A 14,063-nucleotide genomic window follows, 5' to 3' on the forward strand; every position below is an offset into this window, starting at 1 on the left:
TTACATGGTTAATTTTGTAACCTACTAAAGCATAATATTTAAGTTTTTTAATCATGAAATTATGTGCATTAAAATGAATTGGTTACATTTTATGCAATTGAATATTATGAATTAAATGTCAATATGATATAATTTTATTTGATTAAGGAGTAGCCGCAACATCTTTAATTAAGTAAAATTATATATTGGGAGTTTAAAATCATGTTAGTGACATTGATGGTAATTGATTATATTGAACGTAGTAAATTTTTTCCCACGGGAATTTTTATTATGTTTATGTATGATTAATTAGGATAAAATATTAAATTATATTTTTTAATTTATCCACAGAGATTAGAAAATGGAACATAATTTGATAGTTTTATCATTAAATTATATGAATATAATTGAGTAAAACTTTAGCCCACAAGTAAGTTTTATGTCACTAGGTTCATAGTTTGAAACATGATTTATATTGGTAAAATATGATATTTGTTTAGTAGTCTCAATTTAATTATAAGCATGTAAATTTAATTTTACAGCTATGCAGCCTATAAATTTCTCTCACTTTAAGTGTGAAATTCCCGAACTAAAGAATGAAAATAATAAGGTGTAGAAGGAGAGAGTTCTTCTTCATTCAAGATGAATGAATATTTGATTATGCTATTCGGAAAGACGAACCATCTCTTATTATAGAGACTAGCCTTCAGGAAGATGTCGATCTTTATGAAATGTGGGAGCGACCTAATCGTCTCAGAATGATGTTCATAAAGACCAACATTTTTTTGCTAGCATTCGTGGTTGCGTTGATCAGCATAATAATGTTCAAGCATTGCTTAAAGTCATTGATGAACATTTTAAAAATCAAATAAGACACTTGTTATCACCTTAATTATGAAGCTCATCATTGTGAAAGGAGTGCGTCAGCACATCATGCGAATGAGGGATATAGCAGCACAACTAAAGACTCTTGAGATTGAGATTAACATGTCCGAATCTTTTCTTTTGCATTATATTTTTAGCACTCTTCCATCCTCAAATCAGCCGTTCATAATTCCTTGTAACACACATAAGGATAAATGGTCAGTCAATGAACTCTTGACCATGTGTGTTCAAGAAGAAAGAAAGATTGATGATGGAAATGGATAAAGATGTTATAATGACAAATATGGAAAAAGAGCAAGACCCTTAAAGGTAAATGAATCTCATTTGTCTGCTTTGAGTCTAATATGGTTGATGTTATTTATAACACATGGTGGATTGATTTTGGTTCTACAATCCATGATTATCGAATACCACAATGTATAATCAGCTTAAGAAAAACGCTTCCAAGTGAGCAAAACATCTATTCAGGAAGTCAAGATGCGTTCACATAGAGAGGCTGTTGAAACATGCAATTTAATTTTTTCAGTAGTGGCTTTGTTTTAAATTTGAAAAATACTTTTATTTATATTCCAAGTTTTTCTAGAAATTTAATTTCTATTTGAAGGCTTGAACCATTGGGATATTCCATTATTTTTTATAAAACGTCTTTTAGTTTGTTTAATAAATCTAAAGTTCTTGGAAATGATGTATTATCCAATGGTCTCTTTTCTCAATTAATTTTCAAATTAATGCCACTAATAATGTTATGCATGTTCATGTTGAAACTAAATGATGTGTTATAAATAAGGAATCCTCTATTCTGTGGCACCGGAGATTAAGACATATCTCCATTCAGAAAATTAAAAGACTAGTGAATTTAGTACTTTAAATTTCACTAATTTTTTAGACTTGTGTAAACTGCATTCAGAGAAAGCAGACTAACACATATAAGAAAGTGCCAAGAGGAAAACTAAAATATTAGAAATCATACATTCAGATATATGTTGTACGTCCAGACATGGACGTACAAGGTCCGAAATACTTCATCTCCTTCATTGATGATTACTCACGATATATGTATGTCTACTTGCTTCATAATAATTACGAAGCGTTGGAAGCCTATAAAGTTTTAAGGCTAAAGTGGAAAATAATGTGAAAAGCAAATTAAGATCGTGAGAAATTATAGAGGTGAAGAATATTATTATAGATATACTGAGAATGAACATAATTAGGAGTATGCGTAGCTACTCCAAATTTTCGAAGTCATTGTGGCGTGAAACTCTTGAAACGGCAGCGTAGTTATGTTAAAAAAAAATCATGTTATCAACTTGGAAAACCAGTTTTTCGGTAAAGAAACACAGAGGAAATGACGTGGCTTTACAAGATAGAGGTGTGTTTAAAGAGTGTGCTAGAGGGTGTGACCCTAGCATTACTCGTCATTATATTATTAGTTTAATTTCATTTTTTATCCTCCAATTTTATTAAACTCTGGAAAATGTTCTCCTATTCTATAATTAAACTTTTTAAGCTCTATTTATACTTTGTAAATTTATCTCAATAAATATTTCCCTCCTAAAAACGGTATTTTTTAAGAAATAGATGACACAATATGAAGCTTCTTCTCGGTCAGATGAATTGTATTGTATCTCATATTTACAGGGATGAGAATCAAGTGGTTGATTCTCTTGCTAACTATGGTTGTTCTCTTCCCTCTTTTACCTCTTGGCAAGTTGTATTTTGTTAATGATAGCTTTGTCAAAAGAGATATTTTTATATGGTCATGTGACCAAATAAATTGTATTTGGTCACACTCACAAAAAGTAAGTATTTGAAAAAATAATTAAATAACATTTACTTTTCAAATTATTAAATGATATAATGGTTTTTGTGAGTATGACCAAATGCAATTTATTTTATCATGTCACGATTTAAGAAAAATCCTTGCCAAAAACAAATTATGTATTACTAGTTTTTGCATTTGTAATTTTTGAAGGAGTTTTGGTCTATGTTCCTCATTTCGTTTGTTTTTTATCCTTGCTTTCATCATTAATATATTTTGGGTTGGTTAGCACTTTGCCACCAACCTTTTTTTGCTAAATTTTTTTTTTGGATGAAATGAGTGGATGATATATGGTGTCAAATAAATTTTGACACATTTGTGTCATTTGATACTGGCTCATAAATTATAATGTATAATAATCCTTAATTTCCCTTGATTGGATATAGAGTGAATTTCAATACAATTAAGAAATCACATTTTCAGACATTATAGAAAAACTTTTATTTGCGTCAAGCCAATAATATAAAAGTACTATATAGTAGAATAGAGGGAATCTCAAACCGTGAGAGTGGGATAAATAGAATAACCAGCAGTGATGTCACAATGACCTCTTCGAGATCCAGTTCCTCTTATCAATTTCATGTAGCCTGATTCACCCCAAAATTCACCCCATGAATTCTTAATTATCCAATACTTTTGTCCATCAGCACTTACCCCGTAACCAACTATAGCAACCGCATGGTTCAAAACGGGTCCGCATGGTCCTGAATAAATTCTATCACCACTGTAAGCTTCAAATTCAGGACAAGTAGCAATTTGAGCTGCTACTGGTTGTTGTGCCACAACTTGTAGTAGTTGTTGTTCATCACCACGAGGTACAAATCGATAACCATCAAATCCTGCTGAGGGTATAAATTTATTACGGCAAGCTTGCTGAATTTCTTTAAATGGATAATCTTTTTCGCTAGGAACACCACCACTGTGTACTCTTTCAAACTCAAATGCACTATTGAGATAACCACCGCGACATCCGTTGCTCCCCGGATCACAGTCAATTAAATGTTGGGCTGATAGTGAGATCAAATCACCCATTCTTATTTGCCAAATACCTTCTATAGCTGCCATAGTTGCAAACGCCCAACAACATCCTGCAACACATAATGTGGGCATTTGGATCATTAGATTATAAATATATAATAATATTTAAATTTAAAAGAAATGAGCAAAAGTTAATTGATGGTTAAGATGCGAAAAATTAGGAAAATTGAGAGGAAAAAATTTGAGAGGATCCATTCTAGGTTTGTGGTGAGTGTAGTCAAAGTAAACGAAGCTTTTGAAATAATACCAAGTTTCTATTGAATGAGAGATGTGGGCCTAATCAAATGTCAACATATGCTAAAAATTCTCCAAACTTTGTATGAACCCCCACATGGTAGGGGTGTCAAAATTATTCATTTATCCATTATCAATCCAATTCACTCACTAATGTATCCATCCAATCCATCCAAAAGTAAAAAAAAAATTAATTAATTAATGGATTGGATCTGATCCATCAATTTAATTAGATGGGTAGATCCAATCCATCCACCTTAATTTTAAAATCCAATGGAACATTGATTATTATTAATTCTAAACCCAATGGATAATCACTATTTTTAAAAATAAAATAAAAATTTTACAAAAAAATAATAATAAAATAAAACAAACAATTCAAAAATAAAAAAAGGTTGAAAAATAAAAAGTTAAAATTGTTAATAATTTTTAGTGATAGATCATTACCAATAAAAAGTACAATAAATTTATATAAAAATAAAACATAAATAATTTATTGTCAAAAAGTATGAAAAGGTTGGAAACACTTTAAAAAAAATGGAAACAAACCAATAAAAAACTTTAGAAAAACAATTTTTTTAAAAAAAAAAACTGAAAAATTCTCAAAAAAAAAACGGAAATTATTATTTTTTTTAAAATCCAGTATTTAAAAATTAAAATATATTATAACTTAATAAAAATATATTAAAATAAAAGGGTGTTGGTCAACGCCGGAGCACCATCGGACCTCAGCCTTCAACCACCATTGGTCGCCGGAAAATTTGGATCCCGCCACCGTGGACCGCTGCACCGATGCCATTGACCGGCAGCGCCACCATCACTTTAATTTATTATTAAAAAAATAAAATTTTAATAAAAAAACATTTTAGTGAAAAAAAATTGGGCTTAGTGAGCATTTGGGCCTACTAAAATTTGAGTTGTTTTTACTTTTTACACCATTTCATTGAACAAAAGAAAAAAATATTTAAAATAAGAAAAAAATCTATTTAATTAATTAATAAATAAATATGCTATTAAGAAATAAAAAAATTTATTAGATGGATTGAATGAATATCCATCCATTTAAAATACCGTAATGGATGGATTGGATTGAATTTTATCATTAATGGATGGATTGGATTGGATTCTTGGAATGAATTTTAATGGATTGTTAATGAATTACTTTGATCCGCCCATTAGCAATCCGATCCAAATTCATCTAATCCATCCATTTTGACACCCCTACCACATGGTTGTATGTGACTCCGTCTTTGGGTCTTGCTAACGAGTGTCCTGGGACTAGGGGTGCTCAAATCCAAACCAATCCAAATAAAAACCGCAAATCGATCCAAAAAAACCGAAAACCGCAAAAAATCGAATATTTTTGGATGTGTTTGGATTTCTTTTTGTGAAAACCGTTGGATCGGATTTCGAATTTTGGATTGATTTTTCAAAACCGAATTAAACCTCATACATATATTTTAATCCTTATTTATCTTTTTATTAGTATGAATATATATTGCATTAACCTATTTTTTTTGTTCATTTTAAATTTTGTTAATACTATTGTTAGTTTAATTTAATTTATTTTTTTACCTTTTGATATGTTTCAAATATAATTGACAATTGTCATTCCAAAATATTAATTTTTAATATATTATATATTATATCTTACATCAAACTAAATATGTATTTCGACAAAAAAATCAAACTATTATTTTATAGTGTTTTTTATAATATTAATATTTAATAAAAAAATTACAATTTATAATTTTGATATCCAAAAATCGATCCAAATTAAATCGCATAAAATTGGATCGGATTGGATTTTTTTTGTTTGTCATCCAAAACTGAACCGAACCGCAAATAAATTTATTTTTTGATCGGATGAGTTTTTGCCTCAAAACCGATCCAAACCGAACCGCGAGCACCCCTACCTGAGACACTCTTTAAGAAATCTATTTAAAGAAATTATTTATTCAAAAAATGAAATATTTCTTTTTTTTTTAACGAAAATATTTCAATTTTCAATGCATTAACTTTACACATTTCCATAAAAGTTCTACAAAAACTTACTGTAGTGTTTAAATGCTTAAAGAGTATTACGAATGCATTCGTTAGCATTTTTCAAATAAGGGTGTTGTTAACATGTACATATAGGGCATATGTTAAGGTATCTTAATATAGAAATTTAACATTTAATGATACAAAAATTTAATGCTTAAAAAATTAAAATTTAATGCTTCAACATTTAATACTTTCTATTTTTATTTCCTTAACATGTGCCCTTGTGCACATGTTAACATTCTCCTTCAAATAAATATAGTAAAAAGAAGCCAATAAGACCATCTTCAATGGTGTAGTACTTATTAGGTACTCATGGTACTTATTAGGTACTACCATTGGAGTACAACACATTTTAGTACCTAATAGGTACCACTTCTAATATAAGAACTCTCTCTCTCTTCTTTTTATGGGACTCACTTTATTTAATATATTCAAAAAAATTTAATTTGGCAATATTATTTTAAATTAAATTTCAAATTTTAATGATGTGGAGTTATTGATGGGACCCATTTTAGAATTTTTTAAAAAATACTCCATTGGAGGGGTTGAGTACCTATTAGGTACTATTATTAAAAAAATAATAAATTGATGATGTGTCTATGTGGGACCATTTAAGTACTCAAAAATGGAGTGCTCCATTGTGAATGCTCTAAGGATACTTCGGAATTTCATGATCTAAGATCAATAATTAAAAAAAAAAAATTATAAAAATAAAAAGCAAAAGGATCATATCATATCATAGTTACCACAAGTGCCTTGCCTTTTAACCGAGGTGACAGCCCCTCGTTCTCTCCAATCAACAGACTCTGGAATATCATTAAAGAAGAACATTGTATTGGAAGAAATAAGTTTGTCTGGAATGTTCATGATTCCAGAACATGAAATCACTTCGTCGGTGTTTAAATCAGAAAAATCATTAAGACCTAATGTATAATTCTTGCCAGCAGCCCTGTTTATCTTATTTCTCCTTTCAATAAATTCTAAATTCTTCTTAAATATTATCCTTCGTTTTTCCATCTCGGATGTGTTTGCGTACATGCGTCCATATTTAATCATCCATTGATGATGAATTTCATCAATTGATGACTGAGAGGGTAGTGTAAGAGACATGGCCGCAGGATATGCAACACATGTCAATAAGATCATCATGATGCAAAGATACATATCTTCTAGTAGAAATATTTTTTTGAAGGATATACAGAAGAGGATGATGTTAATTAATTTTTGTAAAGGAGCTGTGAAGTAAAATAACAATTGACCCAACTTATATATTATATAGAGGAAAAAGTAAAGATGATTTCTTTCTCTCCTTTTAATTATTTTAATTCTATTATTACTATCAATAATTAGTAGTTGGATATAGGAGTGGCCCTATATACAATTATTATACCTAGAATATGAATTTTGCTCTTTTTTTAGAGGAACTTTTTATGATGTTTTACCTGCCGAAAAAATTATTAACAAATATAAGTTGTCTTAACACTAGAGATTAAAAGTAAGTGCATGATAATTTTTTAGGAACTAAAAATCTTTTATATTATAAGCTTGTATACACAAGCAAACTCTAAACCCTAATTTGTTTTCCCTGTTTTCCCTCCATTTTATCTTGCAATTTTTATTAAAAAATAATACAATTTTGTCTTGACTATGATTCGAACTCACAACCCTTCGATGCAAGGCAATATTTCCAACCACTATGGCAAGTATATCAATTGTGATTAAAATTATGTGCAATAATTGATAAGCACCATCAATTTTAAAAGTATATCATATCAAAATTATTGTTGACTATATTATTCATCACGAAATATTTTTATGTCTTTCCTGATCAATGATTTTTTTCTACCGGATCATAAATTTAGAGAATAATTATTATGTGAAATTTGGAAAGTTATTATCACGTGTAATAAATTTAGAGAATAATTATTATGTGAAATTTGGAAAGTTATTATCACGTGTAATAAATTTAGAGAATAATTATTATGTGAAATTTGGAAAGTTATTATCACGTGTAATTTGGAAAGTTATTATCAAACTCAATTCTGCTAAATCAATATTTTTTTTTGCAATACAACCAAACACAACTATAGTTATGTCATTAATCACATTCATTATTTTGATTTTAACATTGCATATTTAATATTAACCGATGATCAATTGATACAATATGCACTAGCAGACCAATTGTGATTTAAATTATGTCCACAAAGTGTTAAGCTCCATCAACTTTCATAGGAAAGATTTCATACGATAATTAAGCACCATCAATTTTCATTGCACAATTTAAACAATTAAAAACCGATAATCTCTTATATTATAAGCTTGCTAACATAAGCTAACCCTAAACTAAATTTTTTCCCCTCTCATTTTCTTTTTCTTTTTATTGCAGCTTTATATTAAAAAAATAAAGATTTGTCATCGAACCTGCATCCCTTACTTACAATAAAACCTTTCAACCGCTAAAACATGTGCTTTAATTATGAAAGAATTTAGGAATCCTAATATGTTAACCCTGTCTTCAATAAATTTGAACGGCGGAATTAATCACAATTTTTATTTATTTATGGATGTCTACTTAAGTTTATGTTATTGATTATGTATTTAGTTTTTTTTTAACCTTTAATTATCATCAATTTTTTAACCTTTAGTTATCAGCAATTTTTTTTTAATAAGTAAACAAAACGATGGGGTTCCAAAATTATTTAAAAAATATATAAAATATAAAATAAACACATAAACAAATATAGAATAATTAGTCCATGAAATTCCTTATACTACTCTTATTGAAAATGCTCTTAGAATTTTTGTATTTTATTTTTTATTGTTACATATTACACCTAATTAGACCCATGCACCGCATGGGTCAAAGTTCTAGTTTAATAAAAATTAAGTAAGAATTAAATTTAAAAGATCATCATTTTGTAGGGAAAAAAACATACTTCACTCAAGATTTTATTGTCCTAAAAACAAAACAAAAAATTAATTGTCTTAATTTAATATAAAAAAATTATTTAGATTTTATAAAAGTCTTATTAAATATCACAATTTTTTTATCATAAAAATGTTTAAAAATCCTTTAAAATCTTAATCCACACATTCCGTATATTTAAATCCAGCAATGCTATTCATCACGTATTGCAATTTCGCCAGATTTACAGCACATGCTTAAAATGACAGTTTTTTCTTTTTTAAAAAAATAAAAATAAATAATATTAATGTTTGACTGAAAACATAGTGGGTTATAGTGATATTCTTAGTTTTCGTTAACCCATCATTCGTGATGAAAAGTACTTCCTAAATGAGTGAAACTAGAATCATGGAGTGGAAAATGGTGTGCTGTGGTCGTCTGAATAGGGCAAGGAGTTGTATTTTCAAAATTGTAAGCCATACTTCCTAAACGAGTGGGACTTGAACTTAGAATAATGAATGGAAAATGGTGTGTTGTTGTGCCCAGAATTTAATTTATATACGTGTAAAGTTATTTTACACATGCATCTAATAATATATTAATAAATTATATAATGTGTTTTAAAATATATAACGTGTCGCATTCATTAAATGATATGATAACACATCATTCGATGCATGTATAAAACAAATTTTATACAAACATACTCTCTTCATTCTTAATTATAAGCAAAGTCAATTTTTCAGAACTGATGAATCTGGTCTATAATATGGACCATATACATTAGTTATTCAATGAATCTAAAAGCAAACTTTTGCTTATAATTAAGAATGGATAGAGTACAACAATTAAACTCTTTGTGGTCTTAGGTGAATACATAGTATATTGTTGGGTATTGTACCGATATTTTGAAATAAAATTAGAATTTAATTTATATACATTATATTGTTGGTGTAAAGTTATTTTACACATGTATCCAATAATATATTGACACATCATATAATGTGTTTTAAAACATATGACGTGTCACATTCATTAAATGATGTGACAATACATTATTTGATGCATGTATAAAATAATTTTACATTGATAGTGCACAATAATTAAACTCAATTAATTATATGTCGTGCTATATTTGTATATATTTAAAAAAAAAATTAAATAAATATTTTAAATAAGTTTACATAAGGATTTATATTCAGTATTTCACCGGTTTAGAAATTTAGAAAATAAAATATACAATCACAAATAACCAATCAATAGGCTCATAAATCAGCAATTGATAGGCAATTTTTATTTGAAGATATGATATGGAAAAAAGTTAAACGATATTTTCCATTATATATACTAGTGGACTTGTGTGATCCGTATTTTTTATTCTGTTAACGTGTATATATTTGACTATTATGTGTGGAAAAAAATCATTTGAAAAATACACACATTGTAGTAAAAATAAGTCAAAAAAATTCAGCACCATAAGTAATACAAAAAATTTTAAAAACAAACATGTTAGCAATAGAAACAAAAAAAAAAAAAAAGCTATTAAACCACTTAAAAAATACAAATATTGTAGCATAAATTGAAAGAGAAAAGAAAACAAAAATTCTATTCTTTTTCCCAAATACTCCAATAGAAAGCACTTGCTCCACGTATATGTTTGTTGATCCCATGATCATGCATTAATTTGTGAAGACAAACATTCACATTATCCATACTTGAATGAAACTTTGGATAGAAAATTGTATCCTACAAAAATAAACGTTCACATTTACTCTTTTTTTTTCATCGACAATTAATGCTGCTTAACATGAAGGTTGAACATGAATTCAATCAAGAGTTAACAAAACATCACTAAAATGTAAGGACTTGATATTCTTATATACAACTTTAATCATGAGGTAATTCAAGAGATAAATAATCTTATATTTTTCATCCAACCATGACATAAATGAATGATTTAATACGCCATAAAGGCAAAAAATTACAAATAATATACTACTAAGAAAATGCACTTGAAATAAATATTTAAATGGCTTGCGATAAGTTCGTTTTAGATACGTTGAGAAAGAAGTATGGTTACATCCCTCCATCAGAGGTCCGAAGAATGGCTCGCGATGATTCCCCTAAAGAACATAAGTGAATGAAGAATAAATTGTTATTGGTAATGTTCACAACCATGATTAAAATGTTCATAGTTGTACCTTCATCTGAGTTCTTACAACGTGTATAATTGTTCTCATATGAAATGTTTTTTAGGATTGGTCTGTTTCAAAGATTCTTCTTTCGTAATGAAATACTAGTAGTTGTGATGGTATTAGAGGCATCAAATCGGTACTGTTTGATCAAATTTTACTAATGAAATATCTCACCAATTGATTAACTCCTCATTTTCATTAGTGTTGAAATCAATTAAGGCCTACTAAATGTTTCTTTTTGTACTTGAATGAAGCAAGCATGTATTCTTCTCAATGGAACTCGAAACATACTTTCAAGTTGAGTATATTGGAATGCATGTCAAATCTAAAACCAAATATAAATAACTGGGTGAGTGAGTATTGCTTCTACCATATATATAAATATTTAAATATAAATAACTGGGTGAGTGAGTATTGCTTCTACCATATATATAAATATTTAGCTTGATACTGCACAGTAAAAAATACAACAAATGCGAAAGAAGGAAGAGAAAAAAATGCTATAATTGTTTTACTCTCGTGCCCGTTCGTCCACTCTTTTTATTTTGTTATTGCACTAACGTGTATATATTTGACTATTATGTGTGAAAACAAAAAAACCACTTGAAAAATACACACATTGTAGTAGAAATGAGACAAAAAAAATTCAGCACCATAAGTAAAACAAAAAAATGACTTAAAAAACAAACATGTTAGCAATAGGAACCAAAAAAGAAGCTATTAAACCACTTGAAAAATACAAACATCGTAGTATAAATTGAAAAAGAAAACAAAAATTATTTTTCCCAAAAATTCCCTAATAGAAAGCGCTTGCTCCACTATCACCAAAAAAAAAAAGTGATTGCTCCACTTATATGTTTGTTGATCCCATGATTATGCAAGGGAACTTTATTTGTGCCTTAGGTTCTTGTGAAATGGCAAAACTTGGATGATTCTTTGGCTACTTGGGAAGATACCAGTGATATGACACCCACCTTTCCTAATTTTAACCTTGAGGACAAGGTTGTTGTCAATAGAGGAAATTTGTAAGGAATATTATTGATGAGTCAATGATTGGCAATAATGAGACTATGATGAGTAATGATCAGCCATGCAAATCAAGTGAGAATGACCACGTGGCATTAGCTCCTCTAAGTGAGTAATTGAGGATGAGTATTTCAGTTTAATGTCCTAAATCAGTTGAAATTGAAAGGACGGCGAGAAATGAAGTTTCGGGCTTTAAGTCGCCTAAATTTCGCCAGCCTAGAGGCTAACACTTGAACAACTTTCAAGGTCTCATCGCTGCGGTGAATCACTTGAGAGAGAAACCAAATCCCAAATACAATAAATACTTGAAGGTTTTTTTGAGCTATAGGGGGTGGAATGTGTGAAGCTCTCTCTCCCTCTTTGGATCCTTCTTTGGATATTTCTTTCTCTTTCATGCAAAAAATGAAAGAATTTACATATAATAACCTTAGATCAATAGATACAAGTTATAACATATTGTTATAAAAGAGAGTATATGGGAACGGTGTACCTGGAATGACAGCGGATGAATCCACCATTAATTGAAACTGAGGAAAAGTTGAGACGGTGCTTCTACCTCTCACTGATGAGTCCTTATGCGTGTTATGTTTTTCAGTGTGTCTAGCTGTTTACACTGATTTTTGGTAAACAACCGCTAGTTTAAATTAATTACTTGAGAGATCAACTAGTAAATCTCGGGACAATTGTTCATGCATTTTGTTAAAGGAAACTTGGAAGTTTATCTTTAAAGACATCCTTATTTTATAAAAGAACAATATGTTTAATTTCTGAAACATATGTTAAATGCAATTAAAGCAAGTTCACTCGAACGAGAGAACTAGTGAAAAGCAGAATTCGTAAATACTTTAAAAAGTAAAGACTTGTAAAAAGTAAATTTGCATTTAGAATGTAAAAGTTACAAAGAAAATGTAAAGGTTCACCGATTCATACATCTTTCTCGAGTAACTCGTTTCTCGCCTTAACATGGATACTTTGAGTGTTTGAGATTTTGTGTAAATGAATTGTGACCACTACTTCGACTATACATACTTCTATTTATAGAAAACTAAGCAACGTCTACCCTAACGTTAAACTACTAAACTTCAGCCACGCGTCCTTTTGCATTTGAAATGAATCAAGGCCATTAAACCGTTGTAACCGTCGAAGTCGAATCACACTTTAAATGACAAAGAATGCTCTAAGTCCACAATTCCTGACTACTTCGATTTATTGACTTCCATCGAAAGATTCTTCAGTCTCGAACTATGAAGCTTTTTCATTAGGATTCTCTTGTTCTTGAAGACATTACCCTTAACCTTCATTTAAACGATAAGAGAAAGAATCTCTCTTGTTTTTGAAGACATTAAAGACTAAGGCTACCTAAAGCCATCTCAACAGGTTTTTATAGCAATAAATGTCTTTGGAACTGGAGATTATAACATATTTTACCTTGAGCTAAAATATGGGATAACAAATTGCCCCCAAAAATGCCTATTTCGATTTGAATGACTCGAATGAAATAAGAGATTGGCATTTTTCAAAGTACCTTTCTTTCTAAACGCCATCCCTTTAGTTCGATTTGATGATGTCATGGCATTTAAGAAGATAACCGTTTCACTTCTTACAAAACTGTCACGTTCTGCGTCTTTTTGAGTAGTGGGACACGCGTCAGCCTGAGAAGTTGAATCGGAACAGACAAAAAGCGCTTTTTCAGCATTTATCCCTTTTTTTAATTAAATTTTGTCTTAATCCAAGATTGCCTATAAATGGAGCTCTGTCACTTCAGTTGAAACTTTTCCAACTTCTTCAAAAGCTTCTCACGCTCCAGAAATTTCTCAAAATCTTTCTCCCAATCTTGAAACACCAAAGATTCAAAACAAATCTGAACTCACCGGATCTTTGATTACCTTCTTCAGTTCGCATCTTTCAAGATCTCAGATCTACATCTTTTCTT

At 29.3% G+C, this 14,063-nt stretch overlaps 1 protein-coding gene across 1 annotated transcript; it reads right to left on the reverse strand.

Moving 5' to 3' along the window:
* Positions 1 to 3,178: 3,178 nt before the first annotated feature.
* LOC123894384 (ervatamin-C-like) lies at positions 3,179 to 7,111 on the reverse strand. The gene is made up of 2 exons (XM_045944372.1): positions 6,748 to 7,111; positions 3,179 to 3,771 (listed from the first exon to the last, which is right to left on the reverse strand). The coding sequence occupies exons 1-2, from the start codon at positions 7,109 to 7,111 to the stop codon at positions 3,179 to 3,181; spliced, it is 957 nt and encodes a 318-aa protein (XP_045800328.1).
* Between the last annotated feature and the right edge of the window lie 6,952 nt (positions 7,112 to 14,063).

This window comes from Trifolium pratense, linkage group LG1 (assembly GCF_020283565.1).
Source record: "Trifolium pratense cultivar HEN17-A07 linkage group LG1, ARS_RC_1.1, whole genome shotgun sequence".
NCBI classification, from domain to species: Eukaryota; Viridiplantae; Streptophyta; class Magnoliopsida; order Fabales; family Fabaceae; genus Trifolium; species Trifolium pratense.